The sequence below is a fragment of the Aotus nancymaae genome, unplaced genomic scaffold (assembly GCF_030222135.1).
Source record: "Aotus nancymaae isolate 86718 unplaced genomic scaffold, 86718_ANA_hifiasm-v0.15.2.pri h1tg000008l, whole genome shotgun sequence".
Classification (NCBI taxonomy): domain Eukaryota; kingdom Metazoa; phylum Chordata; class Mammalia; order Primates; family Aotidae; genus Aotus; species Aotus nancymaae.
In genome coordinates, this window is record NW_026988419.1 from 53872549 (window position 1) to 53894904 (window position 22356).

Below are 22356 nucleotides of genomic sequence, written 5' to 3' on the forward strand. Positions count from 1 at the left end.
TAGCTAATCATATAGGAGGGGGTTGCTTGGTTTTGTAGTGTTAAAAAAGGTATAACGCTACATCTTGATGATCTGTAGGAATAACTCTATACATGATCTTTTTTCTTTCCTTCTAAACTCTCACTCCAAACAGGACTGTGAAATCATCGAGGATGGAAAGAAGCATATTCTGATCCTTCGTAACTGCCAACTGGGTATGACAGGAGAGGTTTCCTTCCAGGCTGCTAATGCCAAATCTGCAGCCACTTTGAAAGTGAAAGGTATGCTCTACTTGTCAGCCACACTTTTATATTTTCTTTGCAAGACTTCCTGATACACCCCTGCATTGATCAAGGGTCATGAATGGAAATGTATTCTGACTTTATCCACTGTCCGCTTCTTTCAGAATTGCCTCTTATCTTCATCACACCTCTCAGTGATGTTAAAGTCTTCGAGAAAGATGAGGCTAAATTTGAATGTGAAGTATCAAGGGAACCCAAAACATTCCGTTGGCTAAAAGGAACCCAGGAAATCACAGGTGATGACAGATTTGAGCTTATAAAGGATGGCACTAAGCATTCAATGGTGATCAAGTCAGCTGCTTTTGAAGATGAAGCCAAATACATGTTTGAAGCTGAAGATAAGCATACAAGTGGCAAACTGATCATTGAAGGTAGTTTTATCAAATAGTCCACCCCAAAATCTTTTTTTTTCTTTTACTTTTATAGCAAGTGCTTCAATTAATAAGTTCTTTTTTTTTTTTCATGATAGGAATCCGGCTCAAATTCCTCACCCCTCTCAAGGATGTAACTGCCAAAGAGAAGGAAAGTGCTGTGTTTACTGTGGAGTTATCTCATGATAACATCCGAGTTAAGTGGTTCAAGAATGACCAGCGCCTACACACCAGCAAGTCAGTCTCAATGGATGACGAAGGGAAAATTCATTCAATCACATTCAAAGACCTGTCTATTGATGACACCTCCCAAATTAGAGTAGAAGCTATGGGATTGAGTTCAGAAGCTAAACTCACTGTGCTTGGTAGGTGCTATTCAAATTTTAATTTTATTGCATTAAATTCAACAGAAATCTGTCGAGTATCTATTCTATAAAATAATCTTCTAAGTGTTATATTGCATGAAGGCATCCCAGCTCCTTAAGAAGCTATCACATATGTTATCAGGTTTATTTCTAAAACACTTTACCTTCATTACTGTAAAGTAATGAAGACTCTAGCTAACACGCACAAAATCACCAGCTAAAAGCAAAATTAAAACTGTTCATTAATTATTGACCCTGGTCATGTTTAAAATAAGAATATATAAATACTTTATATCTCTTTATTTTATCAAAATTATTTCAAAGGAATGTTTTTCAAGTTTCCCATAAGAGAAGATACTACATAACTTATATTAATAAGCCTCATTGTTTCTCTTGGCCACTTAATATCAAGAAGATTAAAAATGAAGTCTAACATATATAGATACAATTAAAGGCAAACTATTAATTGATTAAGAAAAACTAACAATGTGAGTCTGAAAGCTCAAAAGTAAACTAGGCATAATAGAATTTCTAAGAAATTAGAAATGTATCCAAATAATGTAGGAACACAAAATTGTATTTGAAGCTAAATTTCACAGTCTTTTTAGCTACTGTTAATAAAATGTTTCAAAATTCAGTATAAGTGGATTAAATCTGATAAATCCCATATAGTGATTCCCTTTCTAATATTTAGAGAACTTTTGAACAGAAACATGTTGAATGATTAAACACTTGACAAGCTTTAAAAATATGCTCAGAACTCTGGGAGTTGCCTCTTAAGCTTTCTAAGAGATTGTCATTTCCCTAAGGTGATTAATAAAATGTTTTCACTTATGCTTTACTTGCAGAGGGAGATCCATATTTTACAGGAAAACTTCAAGATTATACCGCTGTAGAGAAAGATGAAGTGATTCTACAGTGTGAAATTAGCAAACCAGATGCACCAGTGAAATGGTTTAAGGATGGGAAGGAAATAAAGCCATCAAAAAATGCTGTTATTAAGGCAGATGGCAAGAAACGCATGCTAATCCTAAAGAAAGCCTTGAAACCAGATATTGGACAGTATACCTGTGACTGTGGGACAGATAAGACCTCAGGAAAACTTGACATTGAGGGTAATGAAATTTCCATGAGTTTCACTCTTGAAGCATTGGGATTATTTGTGCCAGAGGCTAATGACCCATGCTGGCCCTTTACTTTTCTAGATCGGGAAATTAAACTGGTGCGACCCCTGCACAGTGTGGAGGTGATGGAGACTGAGACGGCCCGCTTTGAAACTGAAATCTCTGAAGATGATATCCACGCCAACTGGAAACTCAAGGGAGAGGCCCTACTCCAAACACCTGTAAGGCTATTTCTGAACTTGTCAACAACTAAAGGAGCTATGTGAAATAGAAAAGGACAGGTGAAAGTCAGAGTACATGCAGGACATTTAAAACATGATAGCAGTTTCTCTATCAGACCATAAGCCAAAGAAAGATGTCAGGGTCTATGAATGGGCTCAGACTAGCACACTTGCATTATTTTTGATCCAGCAGAGCTGGTATAAGGTTGTTGGTACTCTGTGATAATGCTAGTTGGCTCAGAATTATACAGCTAAAATAAATGTGGCTTTTCAGATAGTACTTGTAAGCTTTACTTACTAAAAAATAGCTCAACGTTACATAAAGTTTTCTCACCATTTATTTGTTGCATTCCTTTAATTAAAATATTCTATCCTTAGGAAAAAATTTCAAATAAAATTATTTTCTATGAAAGTTTTTCTATTTTGTTGGTACAGGACTGTGAAATTAAGGAAGAAGGCAAAATACACTTCCTTATTTTGCACAACTGCCGCCTGGATCAGACTGGTGGAGTGGATTTCCAAGCTGCCAATGTTAAATCTAGTGCCCACCTCCGAGTTAAGCGTAAGTACTGTATGTTTTTGAGGAAAATTAAATGAACACTTTTACAGAAAATGAATATGAGTGAAATTAATTGGGATTATTTTATTAGTTAGAAAATACTATTAAAACACAAAACTGCCTCTCTTGCATTAACCACTTTGACATTTCAGTATGGAAGTTGTTCAAATCGTAAAATTTTAGAAATTTTGTTGACCTTGCCATTTGAACAAGAGAAACTCTAGCAAATCAGATTTTCCTGCTCTGTAGTCCTCTCACTGAAGTTGATACACATACAATGAGAATCTAACTCAGAACCCTTGAAGACCACTTCCCTCAAGTGGCTGTGCAACTGGGAGCACCAGAAAGACAAACTTTGCTGTGTGGGCACTTCAGATTCAAGAAAGAAGGTGGAGAGCATTAGGCTAAAATTTCTGGAAGGTGCAAAGTGTTTGATGGATAGGAACAGCCTCTGATTGAGGGCCCCTTGTCCTCTCCCAATCAGAGTCTTAGTTATTTTGGAAGTCACATACCTTATGTAGCAAGAAGAACTTGACGCCTGGCAGAGAGACAGATGCAGCACAGATTTCTCGCTGACCTTGTACGTCAGCACGAAGAGGCCCCTACATATACTTGCTCTCCGGCCACCAGCTCTCCCCTTCTCAGCACCATGGGGCCACGTTCACATGGGAGTTAAAATAGTGACCAGTCCTGTGGCTTCTTGAAGAAAGCAACCATGAAGATTCATATCTAAGTCTCTATTTATTCTTTTGGGATTACAAAATGAGTAACACAAAGCTCTTTCTTCCCTCTCGAAAAGCACGAGTAATTGGTCTTCTGAGGCCTTTAAAAGATGTCACCGTGACTGCAGGAGAAACAGCCACCTTTGACTGCGAGCTGTCTTACGAGGATATTCCTGTAGAATGGTATCTCAAAGGGAAGAAACTAGAGCCCAGCGATAAGGTAAAAATTAGGCATGCCTTGTCTTACCCGTTCTTTTTCTCAAGTTCTTTCACCTTCACTTATATGTTCCTTATTCTTTGCTCTTTCTAACGTCCCTTCCTCTGCCTTTGGCTTTCTCTTCCTGCCTTTAGCCTGATTTCTACTGAAATTGTAAAGCAGATTTTTCCATTTTTTATTAGGTTTAACCTGATGATATTTTCATTGAAATAAAAATAAAAATTGAAAATATGATCAAGTTTTAGTTTTTTGAAGAAAAGACAAGACTCAATGACTATCAATGATAGTTTGTGTGATTAACCAGAAGACAGGAAGGATTAAACAGGCTTTCTGACTGGATGCTCTGCAACAATGGTGCACATTAAGTTTTAAGACTAACGCTCTCCATCCTATCTAGTGTCCTGCGTATAAGGGGATTAAGAGGAGAAGATTGAAATTCCATTTCAGGCAGTTGGTCAAGTAGTTGAGATAACTTCTGGGCAGATTTGCTCTTCAAGCATTTCTCCAAAGCTATTTTTAACCTTCAAGTGCTTTGGGCTGTGCAATATCTGGAATGCAAGTGGACTATTTAAAATACAACTGATGGTACTGACAAGAAAGAAGGGCTCCGTTGTTATCCACATATGTGAATGAAATATTTTTTAAAGTTTTGGTAAATAACTAGCTCCTACTGTTAGCTTTTACTAACGTTGTTTATGCCCAAGGTTTTACCCATAAGTAAAAACCAAGGGATTATTCAGATTGACCCACAATACAATTTGCCTAAATTGATCTATACGTTTTGTCCCCAGAAACAACATATGTCTTTAAATTATCTTGACAATCCATCATTAATTTAATATGTTCAGCATAGATTGGAAATAAAGCACGACAGTACATTGTTCTGTGACATTTTGCCCCAATATTTCAGAAATAATATTAAATGTGCTATAAAGAACTCAATATAAATCAAACTTTGAAGACTTAAAGGAATATAATTAAAAAGGGATTCAGTTTAACAAAAAGCTACAAAATCGACTGAAGTATTTGAAAAAAAAAATGCCTTAAAGTAACTGCTTTGAAACAAACAAACTAGTATTCCAATAGAGTGATTACAGAGTAATTCACTAACAGTCATCTGGTAGGTAACGCCTGCCTGTTATACAGATAATAAGGAAATCTTCTTGGCCTCCTTTTTCAATGACTAGAAAAAGCAGCATCACATTCCATTTGTAGCATGAGAATTAAGTTACATATCAGAAAACCTTCCTTACAATTAGGTCTTCAAAATATTGAACTGAGGGAGGCATCTCTACCTTCAAGCTTGTTGTTTGAAAGTGTGTATTTATCCTATCAATCATTATTTAATTAACTTCACGTCTAAAGGTAGAGAACTGGTTGACTTTTCAAGAGTCTCTCTAGATCTGTACATTTGTAATTTATATAAAGGAACACTGCTTAAGGACAAATGATATTGTTCTTTCATTACTAAATATCGTGTCATCATATTAAGAGCTTTTTATTAAAATATCAGTCTCAGTTCTAATACAAAAACTGCACTATTTAAATTCAAATGTAGACTCCTAAAAATCTTACATTTTATTTTTTTTTTTAATTCTTATTGTAACTAAAATTTTTTCTACAGTTAGAAAGGATCAGCTTACTATAATTCTATAGGGCCCGTTTGCATCTCTTTTGGCATAGGAATTTCAATCCTTTACTCTAGGCACCTAAAATACTTTAGCCTTTTGTGAACTTGCTCTTGCATTACTTAAATGTCTCTTTTCAAAAAGAACTTAAATATAAGCTTCGAAGTAATAAAATCATTTTATGACATTTGGCAGGTTTTGTTTATATTAAGTCTATCAGAACAAACTTGCTCTTGTCAATGTAATTTCGACCTTTAATATTCACTTTTTGTAAAATTTTTAGCCTCCCTCCAAAACCACAATAACCAAACAAGCAAAAACAAGCTATACAAATAGGAAATATGAAGAGAAAATTGCAGACATGAGGTGTTGCATTTTTTCCTTGTTGTTGTAGTTGTTGTTTCTGGCTGTCAGTTTAATAAAGGACTGCCAAGTTCCAAATAGCATTTGATAATTTTAAAGTTAAATTTTAAATTTGATAAAATTTAAATTTAAATATAAAACTTTAATAGCTTTGTCAGTCATAGCCTACTGTATTATTGTAATATGCTGCCGTTATAAATAATTATTTTTTAAAATCTCTAACATTATTCTTAGTCTACTGCAAAATCTTCAACATTTATTTTCTTGGTTTATTTTTATAAGGTATCAGTCAGTTTTCCTTTTCTTTCTTTTAATATAGTGGAGGTAGACTGTATACAAGCTGTTTATTGAGAAGCACTGCATTCTGAGCTGTGTCGTAGAGTAGTCACAGAGGAACTCAGATGATAAAGCAACATAATATTAACAGATAAAATGTATCTGTGGGTGGATTAGAAATGGAGACACCTTTTTAAATAAGCAAAAGCATCATTCCAAAATTTATATTGAAATGTCATTAAAAAGCAATTTTTCCCCATTTCAGCACCATGCCCTTGGATAAGTAGCTCTGTTCCAAGGGCATATTTAATTACCCTCTCCTAGCTGTTATTTTTTCTGATTATGTTTTTTGGTCATTCTCAATTATTAATATAATTATGTGACTAACCATGCCCAGTTCTTAATTAAGGAAAACACCTTTAGATGAAACCTTATTTCTGATTCTTTTCTTTACACCAGTATAATAAATGGTTCCACTGGTGAAAACCTTTACATTATTTTTAACTCTAAGTAAACTCTTAAGCAGTGCCAAATCAGCCTAGATGACAAGGTGCAGCTTCTTAGGAATTTTAGATCATAGAACTGGAAGAACCCCCAAGTCTCTTATCTTTACTGTCAGAATGACCCTATCTGTAGCACCGCTGACATCTGATTTTCTCATTCCTGTTGCTTAAAGACGTGAAAAGGGAAGAAGAGTCCAACCTTAATTTGCAGTTTTGAACAAAATTTATAGGTTGTACAAATTATTTTAATCATAGGTTTAATTGGTTTGCAAATAAGTTTCATTGCTAAAATAAATGGGAAGAAGGGTTATAGCTCATTGTTGCATGGCAAACACCTTACATTTCAGAACATAATGTTTACTTACAGCTAGCCATAGCCAATCTTTTTCTTTCATCCTTTCATGATTTTGCTTTTCTAAGTTCTTCCTTTATATATATATAAGCCCAGTATCAGAATGGGAGCATACACACACACACACACACACACACACACACACACACATATATACTATATGTGCTATACACCTACACATATGCAAAAAAGACCACAAATGTAAGCAGAAATTGACCTGGGCAATTTCAACATGAAAGGCTATTTCAACATGAAAGGCTACCTAGTAGTTATATAAAGGCAACTATGAAAGCCTAAAATTTTCTTAAAAGATCCCAAACTATTGGTTGAAATTATTTTTGAATGCATATGTGCTAAATATATGATTATAAAACAACTTGGAAAGCTCTATTTCAAACCATTTACCTAAATGAATTAAATGCACCCATATACTAGATTGCTGTTTCCTGATTCTTTTTTTGTTTAAACAACTAGGTGGTCACACGTTCAGAAGGAAAAGTTCATACACTTACTCTGAGGGATGTAAAGTTAGAAGATGCTGGGGAAGTTCAACTAACAGCAAAAGATTTCAAAACTCACGCCAACCTCTTTGTGAAAGGTAATTACAAGGCTTTTTTTTAAATACATGTATAAATAATGCCACCTCTCAACTATCTTTATATGATAAGTACTATAGATGTTTAAAACCAACTAAATAATCAAAAGTCTAATTCTGCCTTTTGGCATAACAAAATGCTTCACAAACTATCGTTTTAAAGAGTCAAAAATTGACTAGCACAGGTTTTACTTCCTCCCTCTATCTCCATTATTTTTATTGCACATCCTAGATCTTCAAAAGCCAGCTGGAGGAAGAATTATTATCAACCTAGGTATCCATCACTTTATTAACCAAGAGTTGGCTGTTATTTCCTTAATGTTTACTAGTTTTTAAAGCGATTTTCCTCTTGGCTGTACAAATAATGATAAAACATCATTATTAGAGGAAAACGTCTGAATGTAATCAAAACTTGAAGATAAAACTTAGAACAGAAAAAAGCCCTGGAGATGCCAGGGGAGAGTTGAGAAGGTACCAGAACTCTCGGAGAAGGAAAGGAGTACCGTGGCTAATAAGTATGATTCTTTCAGAACCCCCAGTTGAATTCACTAAGCCTCTTGAGGACCAGACGGTCGAAGAGGGAGCCACTGCAGTGCTGGAGTGTGAAGTCTCCAGAGAAAATGCTAAGGTGAAATGGTTCAAAAATGGGACAGAAATCCTCAAAAGCAAGAAGTATGAAATTGTTGCTGATGGCAGGGTCAGAAAACTTATTATACATGGCTGTACCCCAGAGGATATTAAAACATACACTTGTGATGCTAAGGACTTTAAGACTTCCTGTAACCTGAATGTTGTGCGTAAGTATTCTTGTTACAAAGGACTTTTCATTTGCAACTCTTTGATAACAACAACAACAAAACAAAACGACACTTTTTGCATGCCCTTCTTGGCCTAACTGCATTTATTGGCAGCTTCCAGTATTGACACTGACCTAACCTGATCCCTTATGTGTTTAAAGAAAAAAAGGAAAGAAAAGTCTTATTCTATGTCTGGTCTGATTAATGATGGAGCAACCACTTTTCCCTATGATTCTTTTCTCTCACTGAGTAGTGAGTAGATGTGCTCTTTGTCTACATGGAGTCAGCCTACTGTATGGATATTCTGATACAGATAAGGAGAAACTGAATTTTAAAGATAAGTAAGGAGTCCTAATTTTAAAAAGAAAGTAAAAGTGATTTCCATGTGGAAAGAAAATGAATTTTCAGGTGTGGGGAACTACTAGAAAATAAGCATGAAATTTCGGTCTCAGTAGGAGCATACCAGTGATCTGCTGTAATATAACAAAGCCCATTCACATGATTCCATCTCTGAGAATAAGAATGGATAAAAAGATGAAGCAAGGCCTGGATTCTTTGAGTCCTGGACTCTTTGAATGAAGAGAGCTCTAATGGTTTTTAGCATTACTTCTTCCTCTGGTGAAAAATTGAATTAATGTCTTTTTTCAAAATGCCGCATGCTAGCTTGTTTCATTCATTCCTTTGTCCAATGATGACATTTCTCTGCATATTTTTGTGCAATATTTGTTTGTTTGGTTTGGTTGCTTCCTGTCTATCAACAGCTACAACCTAGTGACTCTGCTTCATGCATCTTGTACTGCGTTTTTCTTACCGCTTTGTGGTTGCTCTGCTCAAGCTTATGTCAAAGTAGCTTCTTGGGTTTCCTTCTTCCCCTTGGCATCTACCTCATTCCAAGAAGGCTCAGCTGCAAGGAGCATATCTTCAAACCTATTAGCCAGCATTTGTCTCAGAATTTTCTTGTTCAAGAAAGGTCATCTTGGGAAAGATTCACAAGGAGCTCTGAAGAAGGAAGGGCAAGGGGGCAGCTCCCTAATCCTGTACACTGGATGAATTAATTCTAGAGATAAATGAAATAACAGATATAAAAAAACTAGTCACCCTCCCATACAAAACACATTGCTTTGTTGCACTAATAGATTTTATGCCTGACTTATATGTGACATCTTCAAAGCTTATTTTTTTAAAAAAGCTGAATATATGTGTTTCAACTACAGCCTCTTAGCCATACACAAATCTGGTCATAGTGCTTTAAGCTGTGTTATCTTTGAATTCTGCTAATTTCTCAAAGATTGTGCTGGCTGCCTTAAATAAGACAATGTTTCTTTGCTACTGATGTCTGGTGTTTCCTTTGACAATATCTTTCAAGTCTGGTGCAGTACAGATGAAGATTTTTCTTCCAGCTATTATTCAGAAGAACTGAGATGGCTCCCTAGTATATATACTATACACACACATATACTCACTAGTTGGACATATAGAATGTCACATGATTTTATGTAAACTATAGAAGTATCTAAAAAGCAAAACATCATACCTGATAGGCAGCTTCAAGCGATTTCAAAGTCTGTTGTAGTCTATTAAGATGGAAAGGCCCTACAAAACACTCACTTTTTCTTAATGTATACTATGGTAATGTCAGAGTACATTTCCAGAAACCTCATTTTGAATTCTGATGACATTCTCTTACAGCTCCTCATGTGGAATTCTTAAGACCACTCACAGATCTTCAAGTTAAAGAAAAAGAAATGGCTCGATTTGAGTGTGAACTTTCCCGAGAAAATGCTAAGGTCTGTCATTGTATACCTGTCATCTTGTACTGTCAAATAACTTTATATTTACTTTTGATCTAGCCAAAATCAGGAAAAAAAGTTACTGAAAACTTTCTCTGGCAACCACTTTACTTTCAAAGATAATTTTAGTATAAAATGTATACTTGACTTTAATTGTTCTCTTTTTAGTTTATTATTAGTAATTTTTCAAGTAATAGTAAATTATTAATTCCAATAGTAAATTATTAATTTACTATTACTTAAAAAACACTAGATTCACAATCAGGAGATTTAGATAGTAGTTTAAACATATGAAACTGCTGTTTTTTAAGATCAGAAACAGTCAAATATCAGCCATTATATTTGTTTGAACTAAGTACCTCTTGTTGCCATTAACTACAATTGGCAAGTTTCTTCAAATCTGAGTCTCAGTTTTCACATCCAAGAAGTTAGCCTGCATGATGTCTATGGCCCACTATGGCTCTACAAATATATGATCCCATTGTTTTTAATAACTGATAATAGTATCACAGCAGCTCACTTAACAGTAATTGGTAAGATCGTTCTTGCTTTTGGGGTTCGTTTACATTTGTGTCTGCCACCTTGGTTCTTCTTCATACTGTGAAGTCTTGTTTGTAGCTTTCAGAAAAACTCAAGATCATAGTTCCTCTTAAGGACACCCATGTGAAGGAACAAGAAAACTGATAATCTATTTATCATGAATATAGGTTCAGTGGTTTAAAGATGGTGCTGAAATTAAAAAGGGCAAAAAATATGACATCATATCCAAGGGAGCAGTGCGCATTCTCGTCATCAACAAATGTCTACTGGATGATGAAGCTGAATATTCCTGTGAAGTGAGGACAGCAAGAACTTCTGGCATGCTGACAGTTCTGGGTAAGAGCACAGTCATTCTTTGTGAGGTGTATGTGTTGGGAAAAAATAATAATTTCCAATTTTACTCAATGTGCTTTTTGTTTTTTCAATGCTTGCAGAAGAAGAAGCTGTCTTTACCAAAAATCTTGCCAACATTGACGTTAGTGAAACAGACACTATAAAACTGGTTTGTGAAGTCTCCAAACCTGGCGCAGAAGTGATTTGGTATAAAGGGGATGAGGAGATCATTGAAACAGGAAGATATGAAATACTGACTGATGGACGGAAGAGAATCCTGATCATTCAGAACGCTCACCTTGAGGATGCCGGCAACTACAACTGTCGACTCCCAAGCTCTCGAACCGATGGCAAAGTCAAAGTACATGGTATGAAAACTACAGTGAATAATCTTTTATTTCTAACGGTTCATACTTGCTAGATTTAAAGTACAAGGACATACGTTTCTAATATCTTGTAACTTTTTCTTCCCAGAACTGGCTGCTGAATTTATCTCAAAGCCCCAAAACCTTGAAATACTTGAAGGAGAAAAGGCTGAATTTGTCTGCTCTATCTCAAAAGAAAGCTTTCAAGTCCAGTGGAAGCGAGATGATAAGACGCTTGAATCTGGAGATAAATATGACATTATTGCCGATGGTAAAAAGAGGGTCTTAGTTGTGAAAGATGCCACGTTACAAGATATGGGCACTTACGTCGTCATGGTGGGGGCCGCCAGAGCAGCAGCTCACTTGACCGTCATTGGTAAGTTTGCTTTTAGGGTTTTTCTGGTATTTATATTTGCTACTTCCATCTTTCTTCATACTATAAAGTCTTATTGGTTGCTTTCAGAAAAACTCAGGATCGTAGTTCCTCTTAAGGACACCCGGGTGAAGGAACAACAAGAAGTTGTCTTCAACTGTGAAGTCAATACTGAAGGTGCCAAAGCCAAATGGTTCAGAAATGAAGAAGCCATATTTGATAGTTCAAAATACATTATCCTTCAAAAAGACCTGGTCTACACCCTCAGAATTAGAGACGCACGCTTAGATGACCAAGCCAACTATAATGTGTCTTTGACCAATCACAGAGGTGAAAATGTTAAAAGTGCAGCCAACCTAATAGTAGAAGGTAAGCAATTTATATGGCACTAGAGATTTTTTCATCAATTTCTGTTATAAAAATAATTAAAATCAACATTATTTTTCTCCTTTACAACAGAGGAAGACCTTAGGATTGTTGAGCCTCTTAAAGATATTGAAACAATGGAGAAGAAATCTGTCACATTCTGGTGCAAGGTGAATCGTCTCAATGTGACACTGAAGTGGACCAAAAATGGTGAAGAAGTGCCTTTTGACAACCGTGTCACATACAGAATTGATAAGTACAAGCACTCGTTAATCATTAAAGACTGTGGCTTCCCAGATGAAGGGGAATACATTGTCACTGCTGGACAAGATAAATCTGTTGCTGAGCTTCTCATCATAGAAGCCCCTACAGAATTTGTGGAACACTTGGAAGATCAGACAGTCACTGAGTTTGATGATGCTGTCTTCTCCTGCCAGCTCTCCAGAGAGAAAGCCAATGTAAAATGGTACAGAAATGGGAGAGAAATCAAAGAAGGCAAAAAGTAAGCAAAATCTTTTTATTCTCTCTTTCTATAGCTATATATACACTTTTGACAATTTAGTGGCCATGATGCAAGCTAACTATTAATTCAATGTCTCCTTTAGATACAAATTTGAAAAAGATGGAAGTACACACAGACTGATTATAAAAGATTGCAGACTGGATGATGAGTGTGAATATGCTTGTGGAGTAGAAGACAGGAAGTCTCGAGCTAGACTTTTTGTGGAAGGTACATATTAAATGGAAGGACAATGCTAATGTTACCAATTTTTTATATTGTTAATCAAAATGTAAACATATTTGTATTTATTTCACATTTTCTTTCCAGAAATTCCTGTTGAGATCATCAGGCCTCCCCAAGATATTCTGGAAGCCCCTGGTGCTGATGTTACCTTTTTAGCAGAGCTCAACAAAGATAAGGTGGAAGTCCAATGGCTAAGAAATAACATGGTTGTTGTCCAGGGTGATAAACACCAAATGATGAGTGAAGGAAAGATACATCGACTACAGATTTGTGATATTAAACCCCGTGACCAGGGTGAATACAGATTTATTGCCAAAGACAAAGAAGCCAGAGCTAAGCTTGAACTGGCAGGTCAGTCCCTTTCTTTTATTTTAAAATATCCCTCCAATATCACAGAGATTATTTAGATTTCAGATTTCACAGTTATTTAATGAGGTAATTCTTGTGAGGGTCTTCCGTTTCTAGCAAACCCTATCCACATGTTAACTGTTCTAATTTTGCTCAATACAAAGTAAGTGTCTTGAGTAAGAGGAAATTAATAGCAATAATCTTTACATGCAGCACCTTGGAGAGTTCCTAGTACATGATGGCTGTTTATGAGCTCCTAGAACTAACCTATCACCCTGAGAATCTTTTCAAACCTAAAGGCAATCTCGTACTCTCCTACTTTCCAAACTCCTGTGTGCCTTTTGGGCATGTTCTCATCCTGACCCAGGATATCCTTATATACTGTGTTTATGAAAAACCATTAATGTATCTCTCATTCATAAGAAAAAAAGTTTCTCTGGTTTATCTTGAACTAAGTATGCAGTGCCTACTCTATCAAAAAACAAAACAAAACATATTTTGCACTACACTGAGTCCTATATTATTACTTTTGGCAAAGAATGCATGTCTTATCATTTTATGCCATTCTCAATCCTCTGTTCTCCAGTTTAATTTGCACACACAACAACAACCAAAAAAAGCTATGAGAACTCTAAACCACTCAGTTTTCTCTGCTATAAAGTTACTGTGGCAAGGTTATGTAACCAATATTTGAAAACAAGTGCATAATAATATATGATGTAGTTTGGCTACTGTTAATAGTTGAAAGCATTCATGTGTTATCTTTCCAACTAGCTGCACCCAAAATCAAGACAGCTGATCAAGACCTTGTGGTTGATGTTGGCCAGCCTCTGACAATGGTGGTGCCATATGATGCCTACCCCAAAGCAGAAGCAGAGTGGTTTAAAGAAAATGAACCTTTATCTACAAAAACCATTGACACTACAGCTGAACAAACTTCTTTCAGAATTTTAGAAGCCAAGAAAGGAGACAGAGGAAGGTATAAAATTGTGCTTCAAAACAAACATGGAAAAGCAGAAGGATTCATTAATTTAAAAGTTATTGGTAAGCCCTTGGGTCATTCAGACTTAATTGGCAAAGCACAACTTAAAAGCAAGACAGCACACTAAAAAATTCCTTTATATGTGAATTTCAGATGTTCCTGGGCCAGTACGTAACTTAGAAGTGACAGAAACATTTGATGGTGAAGTGAGCCTTGCTTGGGAAGAACCTTTAACTGATGGTGGAAGCAAAATCATAGGTTACGTTGTTGAAAGACGTGACATTAAGAGAAAGACCTGGGTTATGGCCACAGACCGTGCAGACAGTTGTGAGTTTACTGTCACTGGTCTACAGAAAGGAGGAGTTGAGTACCTCTTCCGTGTGAGTGCAAGGAACAGAGTTGGCACTGGTGAACCAGTAGAAACTGAGAATCCTGTAGAAGCAAGGAGTAAATATGGTAAGAAGTTTTAAGTAAATTGCAAGCTAGCTTTTAAGTAAATTGCAATATTTGCCTTCATCCCCAGTGTTACCCAAAACTCATGTTTTCTTTTTCTGTGGTGAAATCCAGATGTTCCAGGCCCTCCTTTGAATGTAACCATCACTGATGTGAATCGATTTGGTGTCTCGCTGACATGGGAACCACCAGAGTATGATGGAGGTGCTGAGATCACAAACTATGTCATTGAATTAAGAGACAAGACTTCTATCAGGTGGGATACTGCCATGACTGTGAGAGCTGAAGACCTGTCTGCAACTGTGACTGATGTGGTGGAAGGACAGGAGTACAGTTTCCGAGTGAGAGCCCAAAACCGAATTGGAGTTGGAAAACCAAGTGCAGCCACACCCTTCGTCAAAGTTGCCGATCCAATTGGTAAGCCCATCAAAAAAAAAAAGGAAATAATTACTACAGGAAATACAGATGTTAGGTCTATCAATTAAAATAAATCAAGTTAAATAAAAGTTAAAAAAAAAAAGGTAGAATATGATAAAAATTTGAATAAAGTTCTAGAAACCCAGACTGTGCCTACTTTACTCAGTGAATTCAATAAATCTGTTATTTTAATGAGGATGATATAATTGATTGTAGCACTGTCTTCATAAATTGTCACTAACATAAAATGTATGCTCCAACTCTTTCTTTTATTCCAGAGAGACCAAGTCCACCTATAAACCTAACTTCCTCAGATCAGACTCAGTCATCAGTTCAGCTCAAATGGGAACCTCCTCTGAAAGATGGAGGAAGCCCAATATTAGGCTATATAATTGAGCGTTGCGAAGAGGGAAAAGATAATTGGATTCGTTGCAATAAGAAACTTGTCCCTGAACTGACTTACAAGGTAGGTCATTTGCATATAAAAAAAGAATATTCAGTGTGGATCATGGACATAACTGTATGTGTTTTTTACAAATATTAATTCTAATCATAGGTTACTGGATTGGAAAAAGGAAATCATTATTTATATAGAGTATCTGCAGAAAATGAAGCTGGTGTTTCAGATCCATCTGAAATTCTTGGTCCTCTCACTGCTGATGATGCATTTGGTAAATAGATATTTTATTTTTAGATCGGGGAATAGCACATAGCTACTTTGGGGCAACAGAGGTTTAAATATGGCACTGCAAACTCATTAACTGTTTGTTTTTGTAGTTGAACCAACAATGGATCTAAGTGCATTTAAAGATGGTCTGGAAGTTATTGTCCCAAATCCTGTCAAGATCCTGGTTCCAAGTACAGGCTATCCAAGGCCAACTGCAACCTGGTGTTTTGGAGATAAAGTTCTAGAAGCAGGGGACCGTGTGAAAATGAAGACCTTGTCTGCCTTTGCTGAACTTGTCATTTCTCCAAGTGAACGTTCAGACAAGGGCATTTATACACTGAAATTAGAAAACCGTGTGAAAACAATTTCTGGGGAAATTGATGTCAATGTAATCGGTAAGGAACTAAACCTTTATCATCAAAGGTGATTTGGCAGTATTGGTTCAGACTATTAGTGATAGTGACGGGAGTGCATTTTGTTTTCAGCTCGCCCAAGTGCACCCAAAGAACTGAAATTTGGTGATATAACCAAGGACTCAGTACATTTGACTTGGGAACCACCTGATGATGATGGAGGAAGTCCATTAACTGGATACCTTGTTGAAAAACGAGAAGTCAGCCGGAAAATATGGACTAAAGTGAGTTTTGAGCAGCACTGCATCAATGCCAAAAATGAGAGTAGGGGAAATCCCAGGTTGGGATGCCATGCAAAAAGTCTTATGTGCTACATCTTCTTACCTTTACCTCACTGAAAACATACAAAAACTTTTTAAGAATGCATTGGTGCTAATGCTTCCTGAGGTAGCTCAACCAAGGATTGTATAATTGCCTCGTCTTGTGGGCCTTACCAAATTTTCAGCTAGGATTGTACCCAATATGTACCCATTAAGCTAGAAGCCCGTCTAAGGAAAGTAAATATTTATTTCCTTTGTGGTCACACTTCTTATTCCACTAGAATAACTTAGTTGACCTAATCAGCCATTATTTTTTTGTGTTTATATTAGTTACTATTCTTTACCCTGAATTAAAATTATATTTCTAATAACCAAACTGGTTGGAAGAGTCAACACCTCATGTGCCATCTTTTTTCATGTGTACAAACTGCGAAGCAGTTTTTCTTACGCTGAGTCAAATGTTATCATGTATCCTACTTTGCAGTTTTCCATAATATGAAATTAATATAAAAATAATCCTTAGCATTCAAAACAACTTCAGTTTGTATCCCTGGTCATGGTAAACATTTTTTGAGTTGGGGAAAGGATTTTTGAGAAATAACTAATTAACTGTATTTCTTTCTCCCAGGTTATAGACTGTGTGACTGATCTAGAATTCACAGTTCCTGATCTTGTTCAAGGAAAAGAGTACTTATTCAAGGTCTGTGCTCGTAACAAATGTGGCCCTGGAGAACCTGCATATATTGATGAACCTGTAAATATGTCAGCTCCTGCAAGTGAGTACATTCTTGATGATTTCTTACCTAATCTTGTGTTGCCTATTTTTTGCTTTTAGACCTGGAGTTGAAGTTATAGGGCCAGGTAGGGGTTGGCAATGTGAAGAGAAACTTCACAGGTGGCCTATGTAAGACTGACTCTCTCTTCCAAATGTTATAGCGGTACCTGACCCACCAGAGAATGTTAAATGGAGAGATCGAACAGCCAATAGCATCTTCTTAACGTGGGATCCACCGAAATATGACGGCGGTTCACGCATCAAAGGATATATAGTTGAAAGATGTCCACGTGGTTCTGATAAATGGGTTGCCTGTGGAGAACCTGTTGCAGAAACAAAGTAGGTTATTTGGCATGAGAGTAAATGCGTATTCCTAGTCACTAAAATAGGCTTTGTTGGAGAAGATTTTAATGTTTGTCTTTTTTCATTGAGAATTCTATGCTGCCAGTGTGTCTGTCTGATTTTAAAAGGTGCTGCTGAATATACCCCCTGCTTAGGATTTTCATGACAATATTGAAATGAAAATGTATTCAGTTATAGTGCTATAGTAATCCAGATCTAATTTGAAGACAAGTATTATATCAATCTTTCAAATTTTTGAAAGATTATGAGTACTATGCAATGAAACAGATTATTGACAATACAGTAAAATACCCTATTTTATTTCCTGACAGAATGGAAGTGACAGGTCTTGAGGAAGGCAAATGGTATGCCTACCGCGTAAAGGCCTTAAACAGGCAGGGTGCTAGCAAACCAAGCAGACCCACAGAGGAAATCCAGGCTGTGGACACACAAGGTATCTGTTTTTGATTTTTGTCTTACCAAATAGGCCTCTGACCATAAATCTGCTTGAACTTGCTAACGTCGTAAATAATCTTTTCCAATTCAGAGGCCCCAGAAATCTTCCTCGATGTGAAGCTTCTTGCTGGTCTCACTGTAAAAGCTGGGACCAAGATTGAACTTCCTGCCACTGTAACCGGAAAACCTGAACCTAAAATAACTTGGACAAAGGCTGATACGATTCTGAAGCAGGACAAAAGAATTACCATTGAAAATGTCCCAAAGAAATCCACAGTGACTATTATTGATAGTAAGAGAAGCGACACTGGCACATACATCATTGAGGCTGTGAACGTGTGTGGCCGGGCCACTGCTGTGGTGGAAGTGAATGTCTTAGGTAAGGAAGGTTCTCATTTTAAAAGGGGACAAACTCTTTGCAGTTACTTTCTTGAAAAAAAAAATCCTGGTGAATAATAATTTTTCTGTATCTGTAATGCTATACACAGATAAACCTGGACCACCAGCCGCCTTTGACATCACAGATGTAACCAATGAGTCATGTCTTCTAACATGGAACCCACCACGAGATGATGGTGGATCTAAGGTCACAAACTATGTTGTGGAGAGACGAGCAACTGATAGTGAAGTGTGGCACAAGCTCTCATCTACCGTCAAGGATACAAACTTCAAGGCCACCAAATTAGTGCCCAATAAAGAGTACATCTTCAGAGTTGCTGCAGAAAACATGTATGGTGTTGGTGAACCAGTTCAGGCCTCTCCAATAATAGCCAAGTTTCAGTTTGGTAAGTTTCTCAATCAGCTGATGAAAAAAAAAAAAAAACACCAAGGATGCTTATATCATACTTAGGACATATAACATTTTATACCATTATCTTGTCTATAGATCCACCTGGACCTCCAACTCGCCTAGAACCTTCTGATATCACTAAAGACGCAGTGACTCTCACATGGTGTGAGCCAGATGATGATGGTGGCAGCCCAATCACTGGATACTGGGTTGAAAGATTGGATCCTGATACGGATAAATGGGTTAGATGCAATAAGATGCCAGTAAAGGACACAACATACAGGTACGCTCAGAATCCCCATCAAGATTTTAAGACAGCAGTATAGTCAAATGTTTACTCTTTAGTATTCTTTTTGATTACACATGGTTATATATTACTGAAAAAATTTTAAACTACTATTACTTATATTTCTATTACCTCATAATTCGAAAAACTATATAAATTCCATTCAAGGGCACATTTCTTAGTTTAGTCTAAAACATTAACTTTCAGGAAGTTTCAACGTGTTTGATCTTCCAATATATTATGATAATGATCATTGTCATAGATATTATAATTAGATTGCTAAGTTTGGCCAAGTCTAAAGTATGTGGCAGTTAAAAAGAAATTTTTAATTTATATTGAAATGCTTTTCAGTTAAATTTCCAAATCACTTTTTTAATAATTTAAATAAGTTAGTCTCTTCTGTGTAAAATAAGCATAGGCTTCTTCTGCTTCTTACCATGATGTTACACATGCACTTTGCTCCTAATTCAGAGTGAAAGGTCTCACCAATAAGAAAAAATACAGATTCCGTGTGTTAGCTGAAAATCTTGCTGGACCTGGAAAACCAAGTAAAACAACAGAACCAATCTTAATAAAGGATCCCATAGGTATTATCTTTATAATTTTTCTGGTTATTTTGAAGCTTATATGAACTCCTTTTTGGCAAACCTAAACAATGATTTCATTGGCTTGCAGATCCTCCATGGCCCCCTGGAAAACCAACTGTAAAAGATGTAGGCAAAACATCATTAATGTTGAATTGGACAAAACCAGAACATGATGGAGGTGCAAAGATTGAGTCTTATGTCATTGAAATGCTGAAGACTGGAACAGATGACTGGGTCAGAGTGGCAGAAGGGGTTCCTACCACTCAGCACTTGCTCCGAGGGCTCATGGAAGGACAGGAATACTCATTCCGAGTTAGAGCTGTGAATAAGGCTGGGGAAAGTGAACCCAGTGAACCCAGTGACCCTGTGCTTTGCCGGGAGAAGCTATGTAAGTCACTCTTGATGTCAGGGGCATATAAATTATTCTAACGTCTGCCTGTGAACTACAATATGAAAAAATATGAAAAATTCATTTTTATTATTTCCTTCTGGCTATATTATTTCTTAATGACTACCTGCACATTCAGACTCTTAGGTAATAAAAAAATGAACTTTCTTTCTTTATTTTTTGTTCAGATCCTCCATCACCACCCCGCTGGCTTGAAGTTATTAATATCACAAAAAATACAGCAGACCTAAAATGGACAGTTCCTGAGAAAGATGGAGGGTCCCCCATCACCAACTACATTGTGGAAAAGCGAGACGTCAGGCGAAAAGGCTGGCAAACAGTGGACACCACTGTCAAGGACACCAAGTGCACAGTCACCCCGCTGACTGAGGGCTCTTTATATGTGTTCCGAGTTGCTGCAGAAAATGCTATAGGACAAAGTGACTACACTGAAATTGAGGACTCTGTCTTGGCCAAAGACACCTTTAGTATGCTCTCACACTTAATCTTTGTGACAATATTTGTAGGAAATTATCACCTTCCCTCTGGTTTTCCTAATCATTGATTATTTTGCTTTCAGCCACTCCTGGACCACCCTACGCTCTGGCCGTGGTTGATGTGACAAAACGACATGTTGACCTAAAGTGGGAGCCACCTAAAAATGATGGTGGAAGACCAATACAGAGGTAGAATTTGAATTAATTCATAAAGAATAACTTACACTTGGCTGCAAATTCTTAACTGTGTTTTTTCATTAACGCTAATGAAATGCTTTGTTATTTCAATAGATATGTCATTGAGAAGAAAGAAAGGTTAGGTACCCGTTGGGTAAAAGCTGGAAAGACTGCAGGACCTGACTGTAACTTCAGGGTAACTGATGTCATTGAAGGAACAGAGGTCCAGTTTCAGGTTCGGGCTGAAAATGAAGCTGGAGTTGGCCACCCAAGTGAACCCACAGAAATCCTATCCATTGAAGATCCAACAAGTAAGTCGTGCTGATTATACACAAAATATTGTCTAGACATTGATGAGACTGGATGTGAATGTTTCACTCTTTTCTCAGGTCCTCCCTCACCACCCCTTGACCTACATGTGACTGATGCTGGGAGAAAGCACATTGCCATTGCTTGGAAGCCTCCAGAGAAAAATGGTGGAAGTCCTATTATAGGATACCATGTCGAAATGTGTCCAGTAGGCACTGAGAAATGGATGCGAGTTAATTCTCGCCCAATAAAAGACTTGAAATTCAAGGTTGAAGAAGGTGTAGTTCCTGACAAAGAATATGTTCTGAGAGTGAGAGCGGTCAATGCTGTTGGTGTCAGTGACCCATCTGAGATCTCTGAAAATGTGGTTGCCAAAGACCCAGACTGTAAGAACACAATGTCTTTTATAGTTAATAAAATAGGCTTTATTCATCCATTGCATTTTGACATACTCTCTTTTTTGCTGTTTTGAATGATATCTTACAGGCAAGCCAACAATTGACCTGGAGACTCATGACATTATTGTTATTGAAGGTGAAAAGTTAAACATTCCTGTTCCCTTCAGAGCTGTCCCTGTTCCAACTGTTAGTTGGCATAAAGATGGCAAAGAAGTTAAAGCAAGTGATAGATTAACAATGAAGAATGATCACATCTCTGCGCACCTTGAAGTTCCCAAGAGTGTCCATGCAGATGCCGGAGTTTATACCATTACACTGGAGAATAAGCTCGGTTCAGCAACTGCCTCACTCAATGTCAAAGTCATAGGTAATCGTTCTTTGATGAAACACCATTCTTCAGATGTAGAGGAAATTAGTAAACTTTGCAGTGCTATTAATAACATAAATGACCTCATGAACTGGCCACTTGTAAACTAAATGTCATTTCTGATTATGTCTTTCCATATGAGAAGTAAAACAGTTCTAAAGAGATGAAATCTCTCAACTATAATTAATATTTATAATTTATTTATAATATAAATTATAAATTAATTTATAATAGTTTTAATTATTTGCATGTGAAATAGTAATTTAAATAAAAGACATTAGCATACCCAAAGAATATTGAAATGACCACAATTTCTTAATTGTGTAATTTCACATTTTCCCATAGTGTTCTCAACCAGGGATAGTAACATTTTCTGTGTTCCTCTCCCCTGCAAATAATGTCTGGAAGTATGTGGGGCCATTTTTGCTTGGCACACAGACTTGGAGCAGATGCTACTGACATTTAGTAGTTGGGAGCCAAGAATGCTAAATGCTCTCCAGTGTGAAGGATACTATAGCACATGAAAGATTATCCTACCCAAAATACAGATAGCCCCAC

The 22356-nt window shown here is 36.7% G+C and overlaps 1 protein-coding gene across 2 annotated transcripts in view; it reads left to right on the forward strand.

Annotated features, from left to right (window-relative positions):
- TTN (titin) overlaps positions 1-22356 on the forward strand; it is a 270706-nt gene that overhangs the window by 165100 nt on the left and 83250 nt on the right. For both annotated transcript variants that reach the window (XM_064373293.1, XM_064373294.1), the window contains 37 exons: positions 134-260; positions 386-652; positions 751-1017; positions 1866-2132; positions 2223-2362; positions 2798-2924; positions 3721-3863; positions 7457-7580; positions 8108-8374; positions 10064-10161; positions 10872-11040; positions 11139-11405; positions 11512-11778; positions 11866-12144; positions 12235-12643; positions 12747-12871; positions 12971-13237; positions 14009-14278; positions 14370-14672; positions 14784-15086; positions 15365-15552; positions 15643-15757; positions 15864-16148; positions 16239-16390; positions 17055-17202; positions 17363-17540; positions 17876-17997; positions 18091-18378; positions 18488-18784; positions 18886-19072; positions 19547-19662; positions 19751-20050; positions 20239-20538; positions 20631-20736; positions 20839-21035; positions 21114-21419; positions 21520-21798. In XM_064373293.1, the coding sequence (XP_064229363.1) occupies positions 134-260; positions 386-652; positions 751-1017; positions 1866-2132; positions 2223-2362; positions 2798-2924; positions 3721-3863; positions 7457-7580; positions 8108-8374; positions 10064-10161; positions 10872-11040; positions 11139-11405; positions 11512-11778; positions 11866-12144; positions 12235-12643; positions 12747-12871; positions 12971-13237; positions 14009-14278; positions 14370-14672; positions 14784-15086; positions 15365-15552; positions 15643-15757; positions 15864-16148; positions 16239-16390; positions 17055-17202; positions 17363-17540; positions 17876-17997; positions 18091-18378; positions 18488-18784; positions 18886-19072; positions 19547-19662; positions 19751-20050; positions 20239-20538; positions 20631-20736; positions 20839-21035; positions 21114-21419; positions 21520-21798 (8050 nt within the window). The remainder of the gene's footprint in view (positions 1-133; positions 261-385; positions 653-750; positions 1018-1865; positions 2133-2222; positions 2363-2797; positions 2925-3720; positions 3864-7456; positions 7581-8107; positions 8375-10063; positions 10162-10871; positions 11041-11138; positions 11406-11511; positions 11779-11865; positions 12145-12234; positions 12644-12746; positions 12872-12970; positions 13238-14008; positions 14279-14369; positions 14673-14783; positions 15087-15364; positions 15553-15642; positions 15758-15863; positions 16149-16238; positions 16391-17054; positions 17203-17362; positions 17541-17875; positions 17998-18090; positions 18379-18487; positions 18785-18885; positions 19073-19546; positions 19663-19750; positions 20051-20238; positions 20539-20630; positions 20737-20838; positions 21036-21113; positions 21420-21519; positions 21799-22356) is intronic.